The sequence below is a fragment of the Erpetoichthys calabaricus genome, chromosome 4 (genome assembly GCF_900747795.2).
Source record: "Erpetoichthys calabaricus chromosome 4, fErpCal1.3, whole genome shotgun sequence".
In the NCBI taxonomy this organism is placed as follows: Eukaryota; Metazoa; Chordata; class Cladistia; order Polypteriformes; family Polypteridae; genus Erpetoichthys; species Erpetoichthys calabaricus.
Window position 1 is genome coordinate 59,376,797 of NC_041397.2, and position 12,127 is coordinate 59,388,923.

At 37.9% G+C, this 12,127-nt stretch overlaps 1 protein-coding gene across 1 annotated transcript in view; it reads left to right on the forward strand.

Annotated features, from left to right (window-relative positions):
* Window positions 1-12,127, forward strand: part of LOC114650076 (uncharacterized) — a 208,809-nt gene that overhangs the window by 165,766 nt on the left and 30,916 nt on the right. Inside the window, 3 exon segments of the mRNA XM_028799516.2 lie at window positions 5,836-6,095; window positions 6,097-6,196; window positions 11,281-11,428. Coding sequence (XP_028655349.2) covers window positions 5,836-6,095; window positions 6,097-6,196; window positions 11,281-11,428 — 508 coding nt within the window.

Genomic DNA, 12,127 nt, shown 5'->3' on the forward strand with positions numbered 1-12,127 from the left:
ACTTGGTCATTCCTCAAAATCAAGAAATTGCACTGCTGCTCCACATTCTTCACTTAAACATTTAGCAGTTTTAACATTACTTTTAAATCACAACATCTCTTGTCACTGCTAGACCTAATGGTACAACACTGAGCACTGCTGCTTCTGATATTGTATTTGCAAATCATTCCCATTTTAATTAATAATTTTATTATCCTGTAATATTAAAGGATGTTGATATGAACTTAAGTAAATGTTTCTTAGGCAGTGGTTGCTAATGCAAAATACATTTTGTAATGCATGGTCAAAGTTAAGCAATTCAAAAGTGGAGGGATGGACATAATGTAAAGATGGATGTGGAAATACTTGGCATTTTGCAGCCTGGTTTGGACTGGTTGATATCAGTTCTATCAGCAGTGATCTATTAGTGACCTTGATAACAAGGTGGTTAGCACTAATGCCTTGGAACTTAAGGGACCAAGGTTCAATTCCCAAATGAGTAACTATCGTCAAAGATGTATATATTTGGTAGGTGAATGGCAACTTTAGATAAGTATATGTCTGTGCATAAGTAAGTGACACAGTGAATGGGGGCATTTCGTTTTTTTAAATTATATTTAGTTCTGGGATGGCACAGTTTTAAGTGCTGCTGCATCGCGGTAAGGAGACCAGGGTTCACATTGTTGGTCCTTCCTTTCTGGAGTTTTCATATTCTCCTCTTGTCTGTGTGGGTTTCCACCAGGTGCTCCAATTTCCTCCCACTGTCCAAAGACATGCAGGTTAGGTGAATAGTTGGGCTTAGCGTGTGTTTGGTGTGTGTGAGCGTTCGCCCTGTGATGAATTGGCACCCTGTCTAGGGTTTGTTCCTGCCTTGTTACCTATGTTTGCTAGAATATGTTCCAGAACTACACCCATGACCCTGATCTGAATTAAGCGGGTTCGAAAATAACTTTTGACAGTGATTATTAAATTCACTTATGAGCTACTCTTACCAATCCATTAGGGGAATGACTACTTTTTATTTTGCATATTTTTTCCCACCATAATTTATTGACCTGATTAAAAAAAAAAAAAAAATACACCACATGGTGCTTTTAAGACAATGGCATCATTCTAATAATAGGATGTGCCTTGTTCATTTACCCAGTAGATTTTTATAGGTAACTCATAAACTTAAAAACATTTATGTTCATACTTTATTTACACTTGATACTGAAAAGTCATGGGCTGCTCGCCCTCTGTTACAATACTTTTTTTTTTTTTTGTCATCAGCAGTAACACGACCTGTGTTTACTCTTGAGATTACAAAAACAGGAGATGAGCATAATGTGAGCTCTGCCTTCTTTTACATCCATGGCAACATACAAAGTTAAAACTCTTTTCAGAAAGTCACAGTACCTAGTGTATTGTACTTGTTTGACTCGTGACAAGTGCCTAAATAGTGAAAACCTCATTCATTTTCACTGCTTTTTACTTCAAGAAAAGAAAAAAATTTTTCAAAGAATTTGCCCTTCTTCAATCCTAAATTGAATTCTGCAGGTTAGCAGAATATTATGTATGTTATAAATCTTCTGTGGGACTCATTCTAGCATCGAAGCCCAGGTGATGGGGATTCAAAAGTTTAGATTCAGGAGATATCAGGTAAATACACTGGCAACAAACACAGTGAACCATATATGTGCACAAGATGAGCTCATCATTGACTCAGATTTTTTAAAAAGTCTGTAAACAATTTAAGATAAACCATTTTAACATAGTTGCAGTTTTATAGGAATAATGAGAGACAACAGTGGCAGATTTAAGTGTTCTTATTATAATGTTATTGTGTTGTGGAATACGCTTGCATGACTCTTAGATTAACAGGAACAAATCTTTTAAGGATAAGCACACCGGTTGAGTTTTGGCAAACCACAGAGCTCTGACTCAAATGCCAGCAAGCATATATCCATATAAACTGAGTCACTGTCAGTTAACTTTCAAGTAGTTCCTCTGCCTTAGCAGTGTATATCTCGGGATTCAGGTTGAAAATATTTTGAAGAGCAGAAGAGCTGACTTATATTAACTGACTTTACAGTGGAAAAACTGTAAATATGTTTGATTATTGCCTTTTTGAATTCTTTGCCATCTGAACAAGTAACATAATCAGAATCACATTTATTGGCCAAGTATGTAGTCATACGGGGAATTTGACAGACAGACACACAATTGATGTCTATACCTGAGATACATACAAGACACACAATGTAAACATGTGCATACAAAGTGCAAGAAAGTTCAGGAAATACCTCAATATAGAAATATTCATAATATTCTTAAGTATAGTTAGATATTGAGAGGGTGCCCATACTTAGCAAGTACAGCTGAATTAACCATTTGTGAGCTTGATGGCCTGTGGAAACAAATTGCTCTAATATCTGCTCAGTTTTTGGCGTAGTTTAGTCCATAAATCCTGGCAAATAACAGATGTTCCAAAGGGTTGTGACCAGGATGTGAGGGGTTGGTGATGATTTTCCCTGTCTGCTTCATGCCTCTGGAATTGTACAGGTCCTGTAAGGTGTGAACACTGGTGCCAGTGATCTTTTCAGCAGACCTGATTATTCGTTGTAGTTTATTCTTATCTTGTTTAGTTGCTGATCCAAACCACACTATGATGGATGAGCTGAAAACAGACTCAACGATTTCCATGTGGAACTGAATCAGCAACTCTTGTGATCAATTGAACTCTCTTAGCTATACATCAGACGTACATCTACTGCTATGTCCTTTTTATTATGGAGTCTATATTGGTCTTCCATGTCAGGTCCAGGGTGACAGTAACATTTAATAGTATTTTCCTCTGTTAAAAACTCACCAGTAGCTTTACGGTACCCCTCGATAAGTTGATGACACTTATCATTGGCAAAAATATGGATACACAATCTATCTGAACTTGTGGATTTATTGCTTAAGAGTTGCATTGAATAAGCAAGAGAATGTCAAGCATTTAATGCATTTTCCTTTGTGAATGACAGGAGATACCATTTAAAAATCTTTATAGCTGGAAGAACAAAGTAATCAGTGAAGCAGAAAGCCTTACCCTGCCACTCAGAGAACCAGTTTGCCATGTAATATGTAGTCCAGCTGCTTTACCTTTTTCATTAAAGGTGTTCTCGTCTGGTGCTTGAACAGAAAAACTTTTAAAGCACTAAAGATCACACTCTGGGTTACTCTCATTACTCTTTACTTCCTATATTAAAGGATATGACAGAATGAATAGCTTATAGAGAATTTTGACAGTGGTGTTTCATTTTGTTTGATTTTTTTAAATTATGTTATATCATTCAGAGGATTTCAGTGGCTACTGTATAACAGTAAAAGGCCTTGATTTTTTTCCCAGTAGAAACTAGGGGGAATGAACTGCAACATTTAGTACCTAAACATAAAATAAAATAATTATCACAGCCAAACACTCCGTTACTAAACAGGCGTTATAACTTGAGTGTGCAGCACCTTTGCTCCAGCAAGATAACAGTGAAGCTGTTATCACTGTTTTTTCGTCCACCGAGGCCTTTCATTTTTTTTCTCTCTCTCTCTGTTGCTTTGCTGTTATCAAAGTAGCAGCATTATGGATCATATTTTTGTGAACTAGGCCAAGAGACCGCCCAACCCCCACTAGGCATTCTTCCTAACATAAATGATCTCAATCAGTCCTTATGGTTTTCAGGCTTCACATGGAAGAACTTAATGAAGATGGTCATGTGGACTTATGACCTTCAATCCATCAATGTAGGGACATCAAGGTGCTTTGATTGGGTGGTGGCGGCAGCACAGATCACCACCACAGAAAACCGGAAAAAGAACAGCAGAGAACAGATCCGGTTAGTACGGATTTCGGAGCCACCATGAATGATAATTAAATGCATATACAGAATATCAGGATTAAACTAAAATGAAGCTATGAGAAAGCCATGTTAAAATGATGTGTGTTTAGCAGTTTTTTAAACTGCTTCACTGTATTAGCCTGGCGAATTTCTGTTGGTAAGCTATTCCAGATTTTACGTGTATAACAGCAGAAGGCTGCCTCACCACTTCTTTTAAGTTTAGTGTTTTGAAACATCAGGATAAAAGAAGAACATGTGTTTGAAGACAGAATTCTGAATCAGTGAGGTGGCAGTGCCACCATGCCACACACCATTATTCATTTTATTCATTAAGTTTCCACACCTGCTTGTTTTGGTAGAGGACTGCACAAACCTACCTTTTGCATAAAAAGTATACACCTACTCATATAGGGCCTATTTGCAGTTTCAGTAACCCTAACCTGCATCTCTTTGGAATGTGTTAAGATTCTGGAGTATGTGGGTAAATCTCATGTACACATGGAGAAATCATGCAGCATCTATCCAGTAACCATGCTTGAGTTCTAACTCCGGTCTGTGAATTTGTGAGTCTGTGGTATTACTGTGCAGATTTTTGTTAACATCAGTAAATAGAAACATCACTGCACAATAAACTTGTGGACAAGTGAAGAATTACAGGTCCCAGACAGAGTAATGTTGGGGTACCAACCTGGTTGTCCCCATCTACTTCTTTGAGTCTTAACAAAAAATACAAGTGCCCAATGGCACACAGGCAGCAATTCTGTCTGTGTCATGCTCTGCTCTCAGACTGATGCCCCCTTCCGCCGACCCTATGATTTACAGCTGGGAAACCAGAGGGGGCGGAGTCAGGTACCCTCACTGGGGGTCTTCTCGGTGCTGTGGGAAGAAGAGGAGAGGACATGAATAGCAACAGCTCCCCCTCTCAACCGCCGTGAAACCACATACCTTAGAAGAGCCCTGTGTGTGATCCACTGACATACATGCGTGACAAGCTGTACTGAGCCATATGGAAACAAAGCAAACCAGTATGTGCAGCTAAGAAGTGAAAAGGTTACTTTCATTTCATGTAAAGCCATCACAAAAGTGTGCTTGTTCTCTCATTTTCTATTTATAATTAATTAATCCACTGTTGTTTACCTACATAGCGTCCAGGTAATTTACAAACGAAACCAGGTGAGGTAATGTAGGATTCGTGGATCTTAATTATTTGTATTATTATTCATAATTGAAGCAAAATGTAAATAATAAGAGTCAGATGTGGAAGTGCTCTTTTTCCATAGGAACAATATTATTTTTTCATTGTGCTGCCTTATATGTCTGTGACGTTAAGCTTCCTATAAACTGTTTCTTGGTCCAAGGGTACTTGTAAAAATACATTCTGTGTATTTATTTTTTTTTGTGGTTGTTGGTAAGGTCGCATTAATGTTTTTAAATAAAATGAGTTACTTTCTCTAGTATATTTTTTAAAAAGACACTGTGGTTTCAATTCCAGTAATATTACAGTCTGTTTGACATTTGGACCCCAGGATTTTAGGTGTTAAGAGTCTTCAGTGTAACATTTGTATGTTCTCTCCATGTTTTGTGTTTTCTGCTACTGCCCAACGACAAGCCGTTTGGTCATTTGGCATCTCTAGTTGTTAGTGTGTCTTTTGTTTGTTGTGTGGATTCCTGTCTTGTGACCATAATGCACATGACCTACGACTGGATTAATCTGGTCCAAATCAGAGACTTATTTGTAATTTTGAAAATTACTTTTGTAGTATTCTATTATTTATGCATCATATTTAGATTTTTTTTTTGTGTATTTTCAAATAATAAGATTGAACCCATTTTAGTGTCATCAGCAATTAGATATTTGCTGCTTAAGTAAAGTTTGGCTCTGTGGCATTCTAACTTTTTTAGAATGAAGCAACACTTGTTAGAGACTGTTTTGCTTTTTAATGTTCATAATGCAGTTTGTATTTAAAAGTATATGGACTTGTTCACATTTAACAAGGTCACTGCGGAGGAAGAGTGGAGAAAGTCACAGTCACTTGAAGCAGAGAACACAGATGGACAGAAGGTGACTCCCAGACGATGGGGATCCAGCAAAAACAAGACTCGACCCAGGCCTCTTTCAGACTACGGTCAGTTAACTGTCAGAAAGTTTTCCATACCTGAACACAGTATTGCAGTGGAGTCCCAAGACATGGAATGCATGGATGGAGAAGAAAAGTCTTTGAAATGTGCCCTCACAGAGACACAATCAACAAGTGCTTAATCAGAAGAGCCGAAAACGAAGGCCAATCTCTGTCATTGGTGGAATTGACTTGTACTCTCGTCCCAAGACTGGTGAAATGGAAGCTCTTCTGGCACAAGTAAGATTTCGTGAAGACTCTTCCTTTGCCTGTCCGTTTCATCTTCTTGCTTCTGCTTTGCAACCAGCTGCATTCTTTTCCTTTTTCTATTAATGATTTTTGATGATTTTTTTTCCCCTAAGGCATGGCTTTAAGTATGGCAGAAAGTTTGAGAATGCTAAAAGCTGACTTTGATTTTTTAATTTCCCACAAGCTTGTGTGTTGTGGCTTGGTGGAATGACCATTCCTCTAGTGGTATGGTGGTATGCGGGTGTTAACATCAGTGTTCTTAACCTCAGAAATGTTATAAAGACAGCATGCTATCTTTGGAGCACTGACTTATTTTAAAGTACTGTACTACCAGCACTACATTTTTATGACATTTTCCGGTTTTAAATGAAATCCTGTTTCTAAAAGCACATTTAATCATTGCCAATCAAGTTCTTTGCACAAGTAACATTTCTCAGTTTCTCAGAACAAGAGGGATTGCTTTTTTCTTCCCTCAGACTAATTCCATTTTTATTGTTAGTCAACAGTAAACCAGAGCTTGTTAATAATCACAAAACAAGGATAAGCCCCATTATTATACAATCTTGAAGTTTTCAATTCTAAAGAGCTATAAATAAACACCTGATGCTTAACTTGAGAAGTATATACCAGTATGTCTTGTGAACAAACTGCAGCATGGTTTTCTGCTTAATAGCTTTCTCTGTGTGTCATTCACAGTTGTGGTTTGGGGGACTTGACATGCAGAGCAAGTAGATTGTTATTGAAACTGCATACGAATGAATTATTTTAAACAGTCCATTGTAAATAAAATGAAACATTTCTTTATGGAGAAAATTCATCATGTCTTTTATTATCCATGACACATAACTCAGAAACAACTTTAGTTGTAGAATCAGTCTTCTTTATAAATACTGTAACACTACCATGTGTATGTTACTACGGTGCATCCTCTTTATGTCAGAAGGACTTGAGCTTATGCACTAGATTTATAACACTTTTTAAAGAGGACAATGAATGATAGATTAGGATTACTTCTAAACTTCGTCATCTCACGTCACAATTAAAAGGAATTAACATTCCGAACATATAACTCCTGAGACAGCATCACCATTGTTTCTGATGTTCTTGGAACGTATGTGTGCTGCAGGTTCTCTGTCACTACTGTGATAGCATTCATATGCCATTTGCTTGGTATTCTTTTCTTGTAACAATTACTTGGAAAAATGCAACTGAATCCCACAGATGTTAAATCATACACTGTAATATAAAAGATACTCTGGTTGTTTCTGGTCCTTTAAAAGTATAGAAGAAATGAGCCAGTCAAGCCCATCAGAGGGAGTCACTTACTGTGTCTGTGTACACAACTACAATCAATTTCTTAAAGAAGCACAGGATGTGTTTTTCACTGTACTTTCCATGCTGCATTGCTTTGTTGCATCTCAGTGGCTACAGCTAAGATTGCAGCCCAACTCTAACTGAAAATCATAAAACCAAATGGTTTGCCAGGAGTGGTTGGTGCTGCTGTCTCCCAGTTCCAGAGGCTTATGTTAAGATCCTGGATGAGGGCTCTCCCTGAGTGGGACCTTAAATATTCTCCCTGCGTCTGCATGGATTTTTGAATTTTTATTCCTCTCCGGTCCCAAAAATGTGTAGTATACTTTTAATTAGGATTGATCTATTGTCAATGTGTGTGTCCTACTGTAAAATGGCACACCTTCCATGGCTGATTCTCATTTCAAGCTCTGGCTCTATGCTTGATAGTGGGGTGGAAATTGAATATATGAATGAATGGATGCCTGTTTTGGAGCTTATGTGGTCTTCCAAGGTCTCCATTTTATTAAATTCTCTAGTTTTCCCTCTCAAATCCCATTAACAATTCTAAATTGGACTGAATGCGCCCTATAAGAGACTGATACCCCTACTGCTTTGTGCCCATTGCTGCTGGGTAGGCTTGGTCCCCTATGAACTTTTATTAAGGTTAAGGTGCTTTACACATTGGTGGAATAGAATTATTGGATATAAATAAATCTATACAGTTATTACCCATAGGCAGAGTTTAAGGGATGGCCAGATAGGCCTGGCCCCCACATTCCTCAACATATGTACAATGTTAATAAAATAGTCTCAAATACATGGTATTTTCTACTACATTTTTAAGGTCAGTGTTAATATAAATACATTACAAAGCAACAAATATGCGACATGGTGACACAGTAGTAGCGCTGCTGCCTCGTATTAAGGAGTCCAGGGGTGCTCCAGTCATGGATTTTACATGTGGATCCTCAGGGGGGTTTACTCAGTTTCCTCTCACAGTCCACAGATATGGAGGTGAGGTGAATTGATAATGCTGAATTGTGTGTGTGTATTCACTGCCTGTGCCTTCTGTTTCCTGGGACAGACTCCAGCTGCCCCTTGGCCTGGATAAGCAAGTTTAGAGGATGGATGGATGGATGGATGGATGGATCAATAAATACAAATAATCTGCACATTAATCGCACATTGCGTATCCTCAAAAACAATTGTACATTTTCTAATAGTTTCAGTTACAAATTAGTTTATTGTTTCAGATTTAGCTTGAGAGAAGTTATTTCAGATTGTCCGTACATTTTGCGTACAGTATTTTAGTTTTTTTATAGATCCGATAGCCACCTCTGACAATGTCTGCCTTCGTGTGCTTCCATGCTCAAAAAGCGGCATAGTGGTGTGTCACACTCCACTCTGTTACAAAGTATTTAAAAAAAAACAAAATGTGAGAACTGTGTCTTTGATGATGCAAATGAATAACAGAAAACTCTGCAACATTCACAACACACCAGAGGGTTACACTATGTGTACATATTCTAACTTGTTAAGATAAGTGCTTATTTTCTCACAAATTACAATACATAGACAAGCAAATTTTTAAAAATAATGTAAAAAGTTAATTTTTCTGTCATTTAAATATCATTAACAGAGTTTCTGTTTTTTTCATAATTTAAATGTGAGCAAGGTGTGACTTCTTCTTGTAAATATGTAGTGGTACAGTTGTGATACTAAAAAAAAAAAAAGACATTTTTTTATGTTATCTGACCCCCCAAGCCTATATCAGGCTCTGCTCATGTTACAGAATTACCATATTATACGATTGGCTGGACAAAATCAAAGATGTTACACTAATAGCTTCTAAATATATTCCTCCTTTTTCTTAAATTTCTGTAAAAACTATAAAGACATTTATAATATTCCAAATGTTTTATACTACTATTACATAATAAGTGCATTCTACAACTTAAGTATAACTTCATTTGTTTTGTACACACCATGCAATAACATTCTTTCAGGCTTTCTGACAGTTTCTATTCATCGCTTCTTCTTATTTTTGGGCTTCTAACCTTTCATTAATTATTTTTTCCCATGTTTTTTACTAAGTTTAAAGATTTTTGCCTTTATTTGTGATACGTTATAAATTTTAAAATGCTTTGACCCAAGTGAGGCTTTTGACCTTGTTAACACATTGTAATCACTGTCTCTTACATTTTGATGAGTAACCTCCCGTGGAGTACCTTATCATATCATTTTCTGATATTAAGGCATATACACTGCTCAGAAAATTAAGGGAACACTTAAATCATCACATTCTAGCACTAGATCAGTTAAGCTTCAAGGGTATGAATGTGCCCAGTTAGGAAGCATAAGTGACTGTGAATTAACATAACCTGCGTTGGTGCAAATGAAAGTGACAACAGATGCATTGGAGAGGCAACAGCAAGACACTCCCAAAAAGGAATGGTTCTGCAGGTGGTGGTACATACCAATATCTTTCTCCTTATCCTTGCTCACTGATTCTTCTCTAGTTCTGTGTTTTGCTAGTGTCCTTGTCACTACTGTAAGCATGAAGCGGTAGCCTGCAGTAGATTCAGGTTGCACAGGTAGTCCAGCTCCTCCAGGATGGCACACCCATATGTGTCATTGCAAGAAGGTTTGCCAAGTCTTCCAGCACAGTCTCAAGAGCATAGAGGAGATACCAGGACACGGGCCGTTGCACAAAGAGAGCTGGACAAGGCTGTAGAAGAGTATCAACCCAGCAGCAGGACCAGTAATTGCTCCTTTGTGCAGGAAGGACCAGGAAGAGCAATGCCATAACCCTACAAAATGACCTCCAGCTGGCTCCTGTTGTGCATGTTTCTGACCAGATTATCAGAAATAGACTCAATGAGGGTGGCATGAGGGCCCAACGTCCTCTAGAGGGACCTGTGCTCATAGGCCTACCACCATGCAGCTTGATTGGTATTCATCAGAGAATACACAATTGGGGTCCTGTACTCTTCACAGATGATAGCAGGTTCATACTGATGTGAAAGAGTCTGGAAATGCCATGGTGAACATTATGTAAGCCAGGAACATCATCCAGCTTGACCGGTTTGGCAGTGGGGCAGTGATGGTATGGGGAGGCATATCCTTGGAGGGTGGCACAGACCTCCACATGCTAGACAAGGGTACCCTGACTGCTGTTAGGTACGAGGTTGAAATCCTCAGAGTAATTGTCAGACCTTACGCTGGTGCAGTGGTCACTAGCTTCTTCCTGGTGCAGGACAATGTTTGTCTTCCTGTGGTAAGGGTGTGTAGGCACTTCCTGAATGACGAAGGCATTGATCACGTTGACAGGCCTGCACATTTTCCAGACCTAAATCCAATTGAAAACCTCTAGGACGTTATGTATCAGTGCATCCAAAGCCTCCAAGTAGTGTCACATGTGAAGGATAATTGATTCTCTTGTCTCATCTTTAGTACATGCTCAATAATTTTATCTCTGAATCATATTATATTCATAGTTACCAGGTTTGGAGCAATCACCTATTTAATGTATCGCCTTTACATTGCTAGTATTCACTCATTAGGAATTTTCCTGATATTTATAGATTTCTGAGAAATGTTCAGGGTTGTTTATTCTTAAACAATCTCCTCTATCAGACAGAAAAAACACAAGATACCCTAGTTCAATGTGTTCTGGTCTAGCAGAGTCACTGCTGCTCTTATTACATACTGACGCAAATTATCTTATTAATAAATACTAGGTGTATGTATGTACATTATATATGTTTGTATTCTTCCCTCAGCAACCAGTTCAAAGACCACCACCTCCATCGCACCAGGTTCCACCTTACAAAGCCATATCAGCCAGATTTCGCCCTTTCACATTTTCTCAAGATACCCCTATTGGTTTGGATCGAGTTGGACGTCGAAGGCAAATGAGAGCTTCTAATGGTGAGTTCAGTTTAATCAGTTATCATATGGCACTTTTCTGACTCGCATATACAGTACTGAATAAACAGTTTTGTGTTCCTGCAACCTTATCAGGGATATAGTTAATATTGAAAAGTAAACTGACAGATGATGTTTCTTATTTTAGCATAAGTTCATTGATGCAGAATTTCTTTTTCTAGACAGTTTGTTGGATATATTGTCTGTATTTTCTTAGTTTGTACAATTAGCTGTTTGCCCACATTATTTTCAAAAATGCTTCAAAAGTCTATAGAAGTGCCAGGATGTAAATAAAATGATCAAGCAGATTTGTAATAGATAGATATCAGAGCTATATTTGTCCCCAAGGGGAAATTTGGCTTTTTACAGAAGCTCTTGAAATAGACAGACAGACAGCTATACTTTGGTCTGAACACACACCAGAAAGAAAAAGTTCAGACTTAGCTATCTCAGTGAGGCATTATGCAGGCATATTGCTGTTGGTATAAAGGATCCCCAGTACATTTCTTGATACACTTGTGCTGAATAATTTGTTTTCTGAAAGTCCTCATAGTTAGAGTGTCAGAAAAGTTATATGTGCAGAATTGTTCATAATGGCACTCAGTTTTGTTTTAATTCTGTGTTTGCTACGACCTCCAGGGGGTCCAGAGTGTGTCCTATAACTGTGCCTGCCCTTTTAATTAACTTGTTGATTTGGTGGGC